The following is a 13,498-nucleotide window of genomic DNA, read 5'->3' on the forward strand; positions in this document are numbered from 1 at the left end:
CAAGGCCCTGCCAGTGTCACGTCACCAGGGAATGCGACTTCTGGAAAATCACTGCATCAAAATGATCAAAAGGTTTCCCCTATGACGACATGCAGCATCTGCTGACATTCCCAGCCCTGAGCCTTCCTTGGGGGCAGGGCCATCTATCTCACCATTAAGAAGCCTGACTGGTGATTCCTGGAGGTCAAATCTGACTTTCTGTATCCAGTCCTGGCCTCTGTCTGCCCTCTGAGAGACTGTCTATTCTGCTATCTCTACTCCCAACTGTGTTCTGAAGCAGTGATTTCCTTCCCATTTCTTTCCTGTCTTTGATCATAGGCAAAGGTTTCAGTGTTCTCCTGGTATAGTCCTATGAGCACACACCTAGTGGAGTTATTCCTGTCAATGCTGAGGCCACTGACATTCTTCACATACGAAGATCGTTCTGGTGGCCTAGCATCTGCATGACACTGTGGATCCAGCTTTGTACTAAAGGGAGCCTCCAGAGCTTCGCTCATGTGTGCTGGCCTTACTCAACTCCCATTCTGTGTGACTGAAAAGAGATGCTCAGGAAATCAATTATTTTGCTAACTATGATCCCACTGAGATCGGCAGGGAACAGGTGGGAAGCTAAATCTCACCACCTTCATGAAAATTACATGTTTTCTTGGGATCGTCTGGCACATGCAATCCAAAAAACAATTTGTTACTTACTCATTAGCATTCAAGCTAGCTGTGGCTCTGATGATCATGTAGCAGAGTGTGAGAGCACTGAGGAGGCCAAAACTGGCAATAATAAACCATTCTTCTGTTGACAAAGGAAAGGGAGGAAATCACTCTGGGGAGAAGGTTTAAGTCAAATCGATGTCAACACTTCCCTCAAATACGAAGCAGACGTCAACGGAGGTGTAAGCCAAGGCTGGCTCAAGGAAGTCAAGCAGGAGGAAGTTTGCCAGAAAGCTACTAACTAGAGAAGGTTAGTGGAAGTACTGGGAAAAGCTGCAAGGAGAAAGGAAAGCATGGCTCAACCATCTCTTTAAGTGTAGATCCAGAAGCACACGAGGAGTGGGGCCACCAACGGGCACAGGGAAGTAATGGAGAAGGGCTCTACGTGGGCACACGTGTCACTGTGAATTTAGAGGATAGAACAACCATACTTATAACCATTTTCCAAATTTCCTTTTGCTATTTCTGCATGATTCTAACATTCAGTCTTAGATAAGGGTTAGGAACATAGAGTGGGGTTCTTGAAAGTCTTGTGGGTATGCTAAGCAGAAAGCTACTCCTCCAAGCCACTCATGTCTGCCCTGTTTTCTCTTACTTATCAGTATACTTAGAATATTCATATTAAAAGGACACATCACAGTTGTGCCAAGAAAATAGGTTCACAACTCCTGCTGGGAAACAAAGCTGGTCCTCTGTCTTTGTAGAAAAGTAGGAGGGCTGGTGACCTAGAAGGCACTTGGCTCATCAAAGAGTTGGAACTCAAGTCAAAATCAAAGTTATATATGCATGGGGAGGAGGGGAGACGAACCTGGGGCCTTAGAACCGATCCACAGTGTTAACTATAAAATAGTCCCACAATAAACTAAATAGGGATGGCTTAACAAGGTAACTCTATAAAGTTCCTCTACATTTGTATCAAGGCATGACAAATGTTCATATGCAAAACTGTGCCTAAAAGGAGAATTTCTTTTTTTTTTTTAAAGATTTATTTATTTATTTATTTATTTATTTATTTATTTATTTATTTATTATATGTAAGTACACTGTAGCTGACTTCAGACACACCAGAAGAGGGCGCCAGATCTCATTATGGGTGGTTGTGAGCCGCCATGTGGTTGCTGGGATATGAACTCTGGACCTTCGGAAGAGCAGTCGGTGCTCTTAACCACTGAGCCATCTCACCAGCCCGAGAATTTCTTCATTTAACCATTTTAAAATTAGTATACAAAATAATGGCTTCCATATGACTTCATATATGAAGTATATGGACATGAGTATTTTTTCAGGAAATATTTTAAATTATGTGTACATGTATCTATACTTATGTATGTACCTGTGTATTATAAATGTATGTGAGCACAGGTGCCCATGGAGGCCAGGGGTGTGGGACCCCACTTGGAGCTGAAGTTGTACGTGGGTGTAAGGAGCCCCATGTGGGTGTTGGGAACCAAACTTAAGTCCTCTGGAAGAACATCAAATGTTCCTGACAACCCCACCTTGGATATTTCTTAGTCTGGGTTTCCTGAATCCTAAAGCCACATAAACTGTGTGTGCACATGCTTTTTTTTTGCTCCCTAGGAAAGGCTTAGAGAACTTGTTCTCTAGGCTCTCAGGATGCTGATTTGATCCACGAGCTAATCTTTGCAGGCCTGATTGGTTTATATGATTAAAATTCCTAGCAAACTCTTTTCATATGACACGGCAACAACTGCTTCTTGGATTACAGATTTCCATAGCATTAGATTTAAGCTTTTTATTGAAGTCAAGACGAACACACAAGAGTCTATGTAAAATCACTGTTTTAACCTATGTATTTTTTTTTTAAGTTGGGTATAACATATACTGGAATTTTTAAAAAAATCAAGAGATGAATAGCTATCAACAGCAAGGAGCTTAACACAATATTCATTTGCTTTCTTCTTCTTTTTAGCTATAGCTGAGGCTGGTCTTGAACTTCTAATCCTTTTGCCTTTCCTCCTAAGTGCTAGGAGTGCTGGGATTGCAAGCATAGTCCACTGTGCCTGTTTCTTCCTTGTCTTCCTCCACACTGGGAGTGAACCGAGATCCTTACAGAGTGTATCCGAGCACTAAGCTGACACCCAACCCACGTTCTAACAAACCTTTGTTCATGATACGCAGACCTATATTTAGAAACTTTAATTACATCTGTATTTTGGAAATCTGAACACATAAATCTGTTTGTGTGTCTTTGCATATGGGAAATACCACCAGAGCCCTACCTGCACTCCAGGAGTACTTCAGCACCATCTGCTGCTGCTGGGCCACCCTCTGACCTCCCACTGCTAACTTAGCACAGTGCCTCCCTTGTACACAGTGGGTGCTGGCTGGACAGACTGCACTTGCTTAGGGCAATACAGGGATTTGGAAGGAAAAGAAGTACTTTGGGTCTAGAAAAATCACATGAATTTTCTTTACCAGCATTATGTGTAAATTCTGATAAAAATGTTTTATTTGGTATGTGAATTATTTTTATCATCAAAAGATTTTATTATCAAGATTTTGAAGACATTTCCACATAAAAATGATAAGATGTGTGCTTAATGTAGTAGGTGCTCAATAAATGCCCAATTAATGAAGGACTTATAAAAGCACAATTTTAAATTACCTTTATCTTCTTTCATACTACTAGACCAGTGAACTCTAGACCATAAAACCTGAATGCCAAAGAAGGAAAACCATGAAATGTTGCTAAGACAGGCATTGGGAAATGGTAAGAAACAAGCCAAACTATATCAAAGAATAGTTTTACTCCTAAAGGAATGAAGGCTCTTGGCATTCAGACAAATGGCAATCTTTAGATGGTTTAAAACCATGCATTTCACCAAAACAGACCACAGAATTCTTAACATGTAAAGAGCAAGCTAGTCCACAGACTGCTCCCCAGGTTTGTTACTGACTCCCAGAGTAAGTGGAACCCCATCAACTCCAGGCCTGAAGTCCTGGGCAAGCGGCAGCATAATTAGAAAAGGCAGCACCAGAGTGGCGACGAGAGATGGTGAAAGGCTGTTAGATGGAAACTGCATGGAAAGGATGAAAACGGAGAAAAGACTTTGCTTGTTAAAAGATGAATGCCCACAACAGCCACACATGCCACCGACCCACTCACACTGTACACAGCCGGGCACTGCCCTCGATAGATTTTTGCTTATTAACAGTTCAACAATTAAAACATTCATAACTATCTCAGAATGTTTTTTAGATTCGAATTCTACATTAGTTTTTCCCTAAGTTGCTGATAACCCAGGAGACCTTGGGCAGCAGTGCTCAGCATGTAGCACACCAACATTGCTGCCTGCCAGCCCACACTGCTCAGTGCCTCCCTTAACATGACTATATGCAACGCAACGATCTCAAAACACCAAACAGCCATTACAGCAAAGCTTTAAACAACTAACACATCATCACCAGCATACACATTCCCTATTATAAAGTAAGTTTGTTTTTCCAAACGTGTTTAAATGTACACATTATCCTTTACAAAACTGCTGGACCACGTGGCTGCAACTTTCTTCTTGACAGTCATCAGGTACTACTCAATACAAGCAGCAAGGCTCTCTGGTGCCTGGAAAAAGGGTCCCCACTTACTTGTTACTGCAATGTTGATTTCACCCGTGCGAGGAGTGAGCTCCCCATCTTGAGGAAGAGGCGATATCCCCGAAGTTCTCAGTGGCTCAAGGCCAAGGGAGCTGTCACCGGCAAGGTCACCAAGGGCTGCTCTCCGGTTAACCGCTTGAGTTCTGGTCAGCCTTTCCATATCAAAGGCTACATTATCAGTACATGGCAGATTTGGCTGCAAAAGCATCATAAGAACAAGTTCATAAGAACATGTTCACCCCTCTGCGGAGACTCCGCCATGCTTCCCACTTACCTTCCCAGCCACCTTCCCTACTGTCACCTAAGAAACTTCCCTCAAACAATTAGCTGATCCCACACCCCCCAAATGGTACAAAGGAAAACCCAAAATCCATAGCTCCAAACTGGCCACTGTAGCTTGGCAAAAGAAACTATTGTGAACACTCACACAGGCAGAGGGAGGCTAATATCATGTACAAAACTAGAAAACTTGCAGTTTGAAAATTTAGTTCATTATCTTAGTTTAACATTGAATGCTATTGTTGAGGGGTAGCAGATAACAGAATACCTTGTTTATTCTGTAACTTCTCTAAAATGCTCCATTTACTTGGTACCTAGTTAAAAAAATCAAAACAAAACAAAACTTCTACCTTTAAAAACAAAGCACAGACCAAGAGCAGATCAAAGCTCAGGTTGTAAACTGTAAGAAAACCACCTGCTGCCAAGCCTAAGTACCCAGCTCCAGCCAGCGTCTACCTGTGTGCAGTGGGTGTGACACTAACACAAGAGGAAGAGGCTGCTCCTGCCTGCAGTAGACAGCACAGGAAAGGCAGAGTTCAGAAAGATGGCTCACACCAGGGACAGCCATGACCCAGAACCTATGGCTTCTAGAGCAAAAAAATTCTGTTTTAGAGCCTCCCAAAGTTCTATCTAAAACAAAATAAAAAACACAATCTAAGAGTTGATGCTTATAGTAGTGTCATATCCAAAGAACCATAACAGCTATCATTTATTCCAGAAGGCTCCAATAAAAATGGACACAGGAGGGCTGGAGAGATGGCTCAGTGGTTAAGAGCACTGGCTGCCCTTCAAGAATTTCCAAGTTTAATTTCCAGCAACCACATAGTGGCTCATGGTGGATCTGTAATGGGATACAGTGCCCTCTTCTGGTGTGTCTGCAGACAGCTACAGTGTACTCATATAAATAAAAATAAATAAAACTTAGAAAAATGGACAGAGGACAAGTTAATACTTCCATGTGTTAGCCATGTGAGAGAGTTTCTGTTAAACTAGTCTCACAAGGAGGATGACTTGACTTTTAGAGAACAGTTAGCAATGTTGAAAGAATTAATTTTTTTATTATTATTAAAAGTATACCATAGATTTATACTTCTGTTGACATTTTTGTTGTAAGCCTCAACCTTTAATGGCTGAGCTATCTCTCCACTCCTAAATACCTTCCTTTCCTTTCCTTTCTTTTCTTTTCCTTTTCTTTTTTCTTTTTCCCAAGACAGGGTTTCTCTGTGCAGCCCTGTCTGTCCTGGAATTCTCTCTGTAAACTAGGCTGACCTTGAACTCACAAAGATCCACCCGCCTTTGCCTACTCAGTGCTGGGCTTAGAGGAGTGCACCACCACCACCTGGCTCCTGCAAGCCTTTCTTAAGGAATGCAAGAAAGTCATCAACACTCTCACCACACTACTCAGGCACCTGTCACGCTGACCTCACTGAAGCACACTTGGCTGACACACCTGTCAAGGTGTCAAGGGTCTCTAGGGGCTTTTTGGTCACCATCTGCTTTCACTGCCTGCTAGTTACTGACACCCAAAGATATGGAAGGCAAGCTTAAGAGAGCAGAATGTGACATCATTTTATATTATGCCAAATCTGAGAAAAGTTACCACTGAACCACAGGTCTCTATGCCTTTTGTGCACCCTCAGCCAGAAGCACACTTTTCAAAGTAGACTAGTACAGTTACTTATATTCTCTTCCAGCACTCCCAAAGGTAGCTTAGAACTTGGAAGTCATCTGGAACAAGGGCACTGTTGCACCAACAGGGTCTATGTGGTGAAGAGAGGTAGTGTATTCTAACGAAATCTGGTCATGGCTTCTGTCAGTTGTATTATATTATACATGGATATGATATTGCACAAAATTAGTGACAATCAGAGAACATACCACAATTCCTAGGGCTTTCAAAATATTAAGTTTGCACATAGGACAGGTACAGTGTTCACTGAGCCAGGGATCCACACAGGATTTGTGGAAAACATGCCTAGAAAGGAACAGAGGATTACATCATAAACTACACAGGGAGGAACTCCTACAGCAACGTGGGAAGATTTACAATGTTTAGGTTTTTTTCTGCTTTAAGAGATTTTCAACACTGAAGAGATAAATAGTGGGGGCAAATAAAACACAATTTACAGAAACTCTCCTGTACCCAATAAAAGTAATGTTTTGTTACTGTTTAAAAATGCAGTTTTGATTTTAAAAGATGGTCTAGAAAACTTTACTAGGATGAATATGACAATTTCAGCCAATAGGATATACTGATCCAGTTTCCACTCAATGGTCTTATACCCATTTCTTTGAAGCCCAGAATAAAGATCTTGAGGTCTGTAGACTCATCAGTCTATTCCAAACCTTTCAGACGGGCACTCTCAGCCTTGAATGTCTCTTTTGAGGGGTTTTAGGCCAGAAAATCATCAATTGTAGGGAGACCTAAATTTATAGAATACAAGGTATTGTGTCTGCCTGTTATTACTTGTGTGGACAAAAGAGTGCGTTCCAGAGAAGGACAAGGGGTTTCTGAGGTCTTAGCCCTTATGAGGGCCATCCACAGCTACTGCTCAGCAGGCCTCAGCTGTGCCAAGGTGGGCTATAATCGAACACAAAACAGAACAGAACAGAACAAAGCTGTTGCTGTTTCTCTTAAAAAACCGTTGTTGTTGTTGTTGTTATTATTATTATATCCTTCCCCTTCTGGTTTTTCAAGACAAAGTTTCGCTGGGCAAAGCTTGGCTACTAAGCTTCCGGAGCCTTGGCCCACCCACCACTGTTTCTACCTCTTAGCTCTCTCCCCTAAAGGACCATGGGGTGGGAGAGTAGGGAAGGCAGGTCTGATCACCTTACAAGGCTGTCTGAAGCACAAGAAAAACTGTCCCTGAAAGGTGGAGAGATGAAAGCTTTAGTAAACCAGCAAAGTGACCTCAATGATCACACAGCATCCCAGTAAATGGCAAAGAACACTCTTATAATGAGCCTCAGGCACCAGCACATCCATCCTGGTGCCCTCCAACTAGCCAGAGGGTGCACCACAGGGGCCAGAACTTGAAAAGCAGCCCTTCCTCACTACCTTGAAAAACTTTTGTAATAAAAATACACTCAGTAGCAGAGAAGGGTGAAGTGGTGGACTGAGATGTGTAGAGAACAGTGAACTGATGTAGCAGAGCTTCCACCATGCCCTTTATTTCTGCAAGAAATGCTGTGAGATACAAAATAAGAAATGAGAATATGGAAGGAACGAAGCCTGCAACACTAAAACGCAGGGCCTCCTCCCCCTACTCCTCAGGGACCAGAATAGAGAGGCCAAAAACCAGCAGGGCTGGGGGTGGGGAGTGGCGCGTACACTGGAGGTGAGTTATTTTCACAGCTCTACAGACCCCGGGTGCCCTGTTAAGGACCTGGCAAACATAAAAGGATCTAAGATTATTAAAGGTCAGAGTCAAGAAGTCCTTCCCCAGCCAGGACTGGCTGACACTGTTTAAGCCAACCTCCCTCTGTGGTGGGGGTGGCCGCAGCAACTCCCCAGCCAGCAACCAGCCAGCATCCTGCCTGTTTTAGCTCCAGCAGACCTCTTCAGCTGTAGCACTCTCCTTCTTGGTATTTTTACCTCCTCAAATCTTGTGGCTAACCTTTAAATAAGGTGACTTTTTCAGTTTTGAAGCCATGATGGCTAACATCCAAAAGATGATCAACTGTAATCAACTGACACAAGCAGGAGGTCCCCAAAGCAATGCCGACTGCCATCTGTCCACAATGAATTAGTGCAGCAGAGGAGAAAAGGAAAAGGTCATGTGACAAAGCAATTCACAAGAGGTTTGGTGTCTATAGAGAAAGCTCTGGTTCAGAATAGGCTTGTTAAAAATGAAGGACAGACAGACATAAGCATCTGGCTGTCTTCCTCCAACTGAGGAGAGACAGTGAACATAGATTCTATTAAAAGTTGGCTGCAGGGCAGTGTGGGTAAGGGATGGATTTAAAATAAACTAGAGTCTCAAAGGCTTGCGTATGATTAAATGCTGATGAACAGAGACAGACGGAACAAAGCTGAGGGAACAGTCAGTCAATAGAGCAAGGTCCCCTCAGAAGGGAAAGAGCTGGTAGACAAAGACCCAGGTAGAAACAGCAGCACTGGACCAGAACTGAGCTGCCTCTTCCATCCTAGGAGGTGCCAAGGGGGGACACAGAGGCTGACATGCTGGAGGCCTAGTGATAGAAAGTTGGGGAATTTCATCTACTCTTCTCTCTATGAAGCTCACTAGGCCAAGAATGAGAACAGTTAGGGAGTTAGGGAGGTGTTTAAGGAGACCCTGCTGTGATAAATAGGAAAGGCCAATCAGGATAGGAGAAGGGCTCTGGTTAGCACTTGGCATCCAGCCAGGGGTGAAACTGTTGTCTGTCCAGTCTGTTCAAAGACCAGGTGGAAGATAGTGAGGAGAAAAAGTGCTTAGCCACATGAGATGAAGAGATCCATGGAAGGCTCAGAGTCAAAGAACAGAAAGAAAATAGGCAGGGTATTCCAAGTGGAAAGACACTGAGCCTTACAGGTGAAATTACCACCGGCAACAGAGACACTGACAGGAAACAAGAAGCGTGGGGAAGATCTGGGGTAAGAACCTCCTGGGTGGACATACTCTAGGTTAGTGATTCTCATCAGGAGATATTCTGGGTGGTCAAAATGTGTGGCTTATGTGCTTTCAGGGAGTAGTAGATGGGTTAAGGACAATGCTAAATGTCCAGTGATGTACAGAACAGCTCTCCATACCTTCAAACAAACACTTATCTGATCTAAATGTCAGCAGTGCCAAGGCTGAGAAACCCCACACAGGTCAAAGGTTGTCACAAAAGCTTGCTCAATGGGAAAAGTTAATTTTTACTGCACCTGGGGATGGGACTGTTGTTATGTATGGTAGGGCGTCAGCATGTTCCAACCAGGCAGAACACTAACATTTAGAGAAAGTTGCAACTTGCTGAGATGTAAGAGAGCAGCTGGCTGTGAAGTAACATGGAGAATGGACACAGGCAGTGGTTGCACATCTGGCATAAAGTAAGGACAGACAGTGAAAGAGAAGGTGCTACAACTGGACTGTAAAGAAATTCCCTCAAGTTTGCCAAAATTGTACTCTTTTAAAAAAAGCTCACAAACACAAAGGCTAAGCTGCTGTCTCCTTTTGCAGTAACAGTTAAGGGCCCACAAGATGTAGACCTCAGCAGGGAGTATGACCCTGTGGTATCAAGATCACTCAGTGATGTATGGTGGGGCTCCACTTTGGATCTTTATAAAAATCTCTCGGTGATCTGATAGGGAGTCAGGTTGGAAAAGCTCTGTGTTAAACTAGAGATGGGGGAGGAGGAGTGAGGGGTGGGGGAGGGGAGAGAAGAGAACAAGCACACGCAGAATGAATCTGGAAAAACCAAGGCTTTAGGGATGGCAAGAATGAGAGCAAGCAGCCCAGAGTCATCTATTTTAGGATCAGACTCCCTTGAGGAAGACACTTTCCTTTTAGTAATAACCACGAATGACTCTTTTTTTTTTCCTACTTCAGGTACCAGCTAGGTCCAGGGGTTCCTGGGCAGGGATAGGAAAACAAGCAATGTCTTATTGCTCAGCTTCTTGATCAAAAGCAGACAACTGCTGACTGACTTCTAATGCAACCCACAGATTCTTTTCCTGACTTTCTTTGTAAATGTATTTTCTTCAGCCTTACACACTTAGATTTTAAATAACTGAATGAAGAAAACTGGTCAGTACATAATTTTCCACAGGGTTGCTTATACTGAGTTGGTAAGATTTTCCTTTATATAACCTAGAATTAAAATGCTTACTCCAGAATCTTGGATTTCTATTTCTGTATACGGGAATCTTCTAGAGATCCAGGATTTAAAAAACAAAACAAAACAAAAACAAAGTAATCTATTTTGTATGTATTTCCTAAGGCACAAAATGTTATTTTCTGAGTAAGGAGAAGAGGACTGTTAGCTTCATGGAGACACACCTGTTTACAAGTATTTTATCCAGTCACAAGTTCACAAGGCAGAACCATGTGAGGATGTTTTTGTGAGATAAGAAAAGAAAGTAAATCTTTGGGTTAGGCTTCTTAGTAGGTGATTTTACATTTTACACCCGGAACAGTGCCCCTTGGTGTTTCACATCCCCTAGCTTTGTACAGAACCATGGTAGAAACCACCACGCTTATGAAGGAAATTCACATAGCCCAGTCTGATGGTGAGTCTGTAACTATAACTACACTGGGAAGCTGAGGCATGAGTTTGGCAAGTTCAAGCAGCCTGGGCAATGTAATGAGATCCTGTCTTACAGTGAAAAGAATGCCGGGGATATATCTCAAAGAAAGGGAGGAAGAGCGAGAAAAGGAGAAGGGAGGGAGAGAAGGAGCGAGCTAGCTTGCTAGAGATTATGTAAGGAATGATAATATTAAGGAAGAGTCTCTTTTACTGGCTCTGCCATATTTGATTTTATAAAGCTAAAATCTACTGCTGGCTTCACTATCCTTCACTGGGCAATTCTGAGTATGGCTTGAGTATAGTCTGAGTGTTGCTTCCAGGTCTACTGTGGAGAAACTCTGGTCATCAGGGTGGTACTGTCGTAGGCTGCAGAACTCCTGGGGAAGGGGACCTAGGGAGGTCCTAAGGACACTGCAGTGTATAGGTCTTTCCTCGGGTGGTTCGCTTGAGGCTGATATAAAAGCAGCATGTACGCTGTTGCCTATCATCCTCCCCAGAGCTTAAACCAACAGGAGATCACACGGAGAACTTCCAAGACTACCAAACAAACCTTCTCTTCAGTAGCCATGTCAGATACTTTGCCACAGTATAAAAAACTAGCCAACGTAAATAAGAGGAAACAATCACTCCGATCGCTGTGGGAATCAGAAAAAGAGTAAATGCTATCGGCACAGAGTAGTTTACTGGCTCTGAGCAGCCACGAGACAAATGGCAGTTCTTCCATTCTGCATAACTCAGGTCCCTCCCACTGTGGAACCCAGAGCAAGTGGAGGATGACTCATGAAAGGGCTTTGTAAGGAACTCTGTCTTGAGATGAAAAGAAACAAGAAATGGTGTTTGGTTTCTTTTGCGTCTTTCTTGGCTGTACTAGGGATTGCATCCACAACTGGGACATGCTAGGTAGGCAATTGCTCTACCTCCGAGCTACAGCCTAGCCCGGGAGGGTTACTGAATACAGACTCTTAGGTTATAATATGCCTGAACGTTGTCATGTTTTCTTATACAAACAATTCTTTCATATGCAAACAATTCTTGAGAGGAACTCTGGTCAGAGTTGATTCCATTGTCAGCATTTGGTCCTTAGCCTTGTCAGGCAGTTTTTCAGGAGCAAGCAGATACTCCCTCTGGAAGGGAAACATTAACACCATTCCTTTCAAACAAAGAAAGCTGACATACTTGCAGGGGAGAACCCGAACAACATCATTCTGCTTATAGCTTTCTATGCAGACTGCACAGTGATCGAAGTCTGGGTCTGTTTCCTGAAACAAAAGCACAAGAGCTGAGGAACATGGACACACAAGAGCTACAGACAGCCCAGCTAAGGACACTCTACCATGAGCAGGAGGCTATAAAGGGAAAGGAACTAAAAATACAAGTTTTCATTTGCTTAAGGATGTTGATCCAAATTACATATGAGTCAATCATATAATTCATACTAACTCTATTTATGATGTGTCTTACAATAAGCCGGAGCTCTAATTTTTCAATAGTTCATAATGGATCATCTTGGATTATCATGTGTGTACCCTATTTCTTCTATAACTACCTACTCTCAATAGGTTCCACTGTTACAATCTAAAAAAAAAAATCTAGGTCCTCATCAGGATGCTCATGTAGCCGATCAATTCCGAAAGCTGTTACAAATGACGTGGAGTGTCAGTGGACTCCTATGTTACAGTCCTAACTCAGGTATAAGAATTGCACTATGGTCACAGACTTGGGGCAGTTAGTAGTTTAACTCAGTCATGGGTATTTATCAAGAATCAGGAAAGGCCAACCAGTTGTTTGGTCACCAGATTAATTAACTTCCTTCATTCTCTGGCCTGAGCAGGGTTCCACTAGAGTTGTCTTAAGACAAAGTATGCCAATAACCTAAGCCATGGCCATATGGTCAACCTTTGGCAGATGGAGGGGCACAAAAAATGTATTAGTTTTAATAATCACAGGAAAGATTATTTGATAGGTAGAAATAATACAGTAGGCTGTACCAAATCCAGGAAATATCTAATTAATAGCAGCTGGCCAAGCCACGAAAACGTTTTTACCAGGGACTGGTCTAGGTTAAATGCAGCTGTCTTGATGCAGCCTCTATTTTCTGCAAGTATCTTTTCCTTTCCTAGTGTGCAATGACACCCAGTGAGAATGTTTCTGCCTCTGGAGCTGTTTAAAGACAACAGGCTCCAGTTCTAAAAGGCATGGGAATAAAAATAGTAAAAAAAAAGAATGTGTCAAAACAAAGAAAATAGAGAATCACACAAAGTCCTCCTACAGAGCTCTCTGCTAAAATATCAGCACAGGGCGTGGGGTGGCAAAGTCGAGTCTGGGTTCTTGCCTTTAGAGCTTTCTTTCTTTCTTTTTTTTTTTTTAATTCATGGCAAGTTTGAATATACTGAATGTAGAAACTAACACTAAGATGCGATTTGGGATTTGAGTTCTGACAGAAATGTTGACGAAAGGCTTCAGCTGTTATTTGTTATCATCTCTTTGACTTGGTCCCCTTAAGTTTTAGGTCCAACACAGATAAAATGTTCTTTCTAATCCTTGTTAACTGAGACACCCTAGAAATGAAGGTTTTAAAGTCTTCACTTAGCTGGGAAGAAACAAACCCCAAAACAGATGTGGCAGTCTTAAGAAGCAGAAGAGAAGGTACCTCTGTTGGCTACTTATGTGT

General features: G+C 42.7%; 1 protein-coding gene across 5 annotated transcripts in view; it reads right to left on the reverse strand.

The window, feature by feature from the left end:
* The window catches only part of Rnf130 (ring finger protein 130), a 96,794-nt gene that overhangs the window by 19,691 nt on the left and 63,605 nt on the right, over positions 1-13,498 (reverse strand). For 3 of the 5 annotated variants that reach the window (XM_029483903.2, XM_021176682.3, XM_029483904.2), the window contains 3 exons: positions 12,004-12,086; positions 6,478-6,574; positions 4,312-4,516 (listed from right to left, as the gene is read on the reverse strand). In XM_029483903.2, coding sequence (XP_029339763.1) covers positions 4,312-4,516; positions 6,478-6,574; positions 12,004-12,086 — 385 coding nt within the window. Of the gene's footprint in view, positions 1-693; positions 788-4,311; positions 4,517-6,477; positions 6,575-12,003; positions 12,087-13,498 lie in introns of all 5 variants that reach the window. The other 2 variants (XM_029483902.2, XM_021176681.3) reach the window with 1 other exon arrangement.

The sequence above is a fragment of the Mus caroli genome, unplaced genomic scaffold (genome assembly GCF_978045245.1).
Source record: "Mus caroli unplaced genomic scaffold, Mus_caroli_1 scaffold_13, whole genome shotgun sequence".
In the NCBI taxonomy this organism is placed as follows: domain Eukaryota; kingdom Metazoa; phylum Chordata; class Mammalia; order Rodentia; family Muridae; genus Mus; species Mus caroli.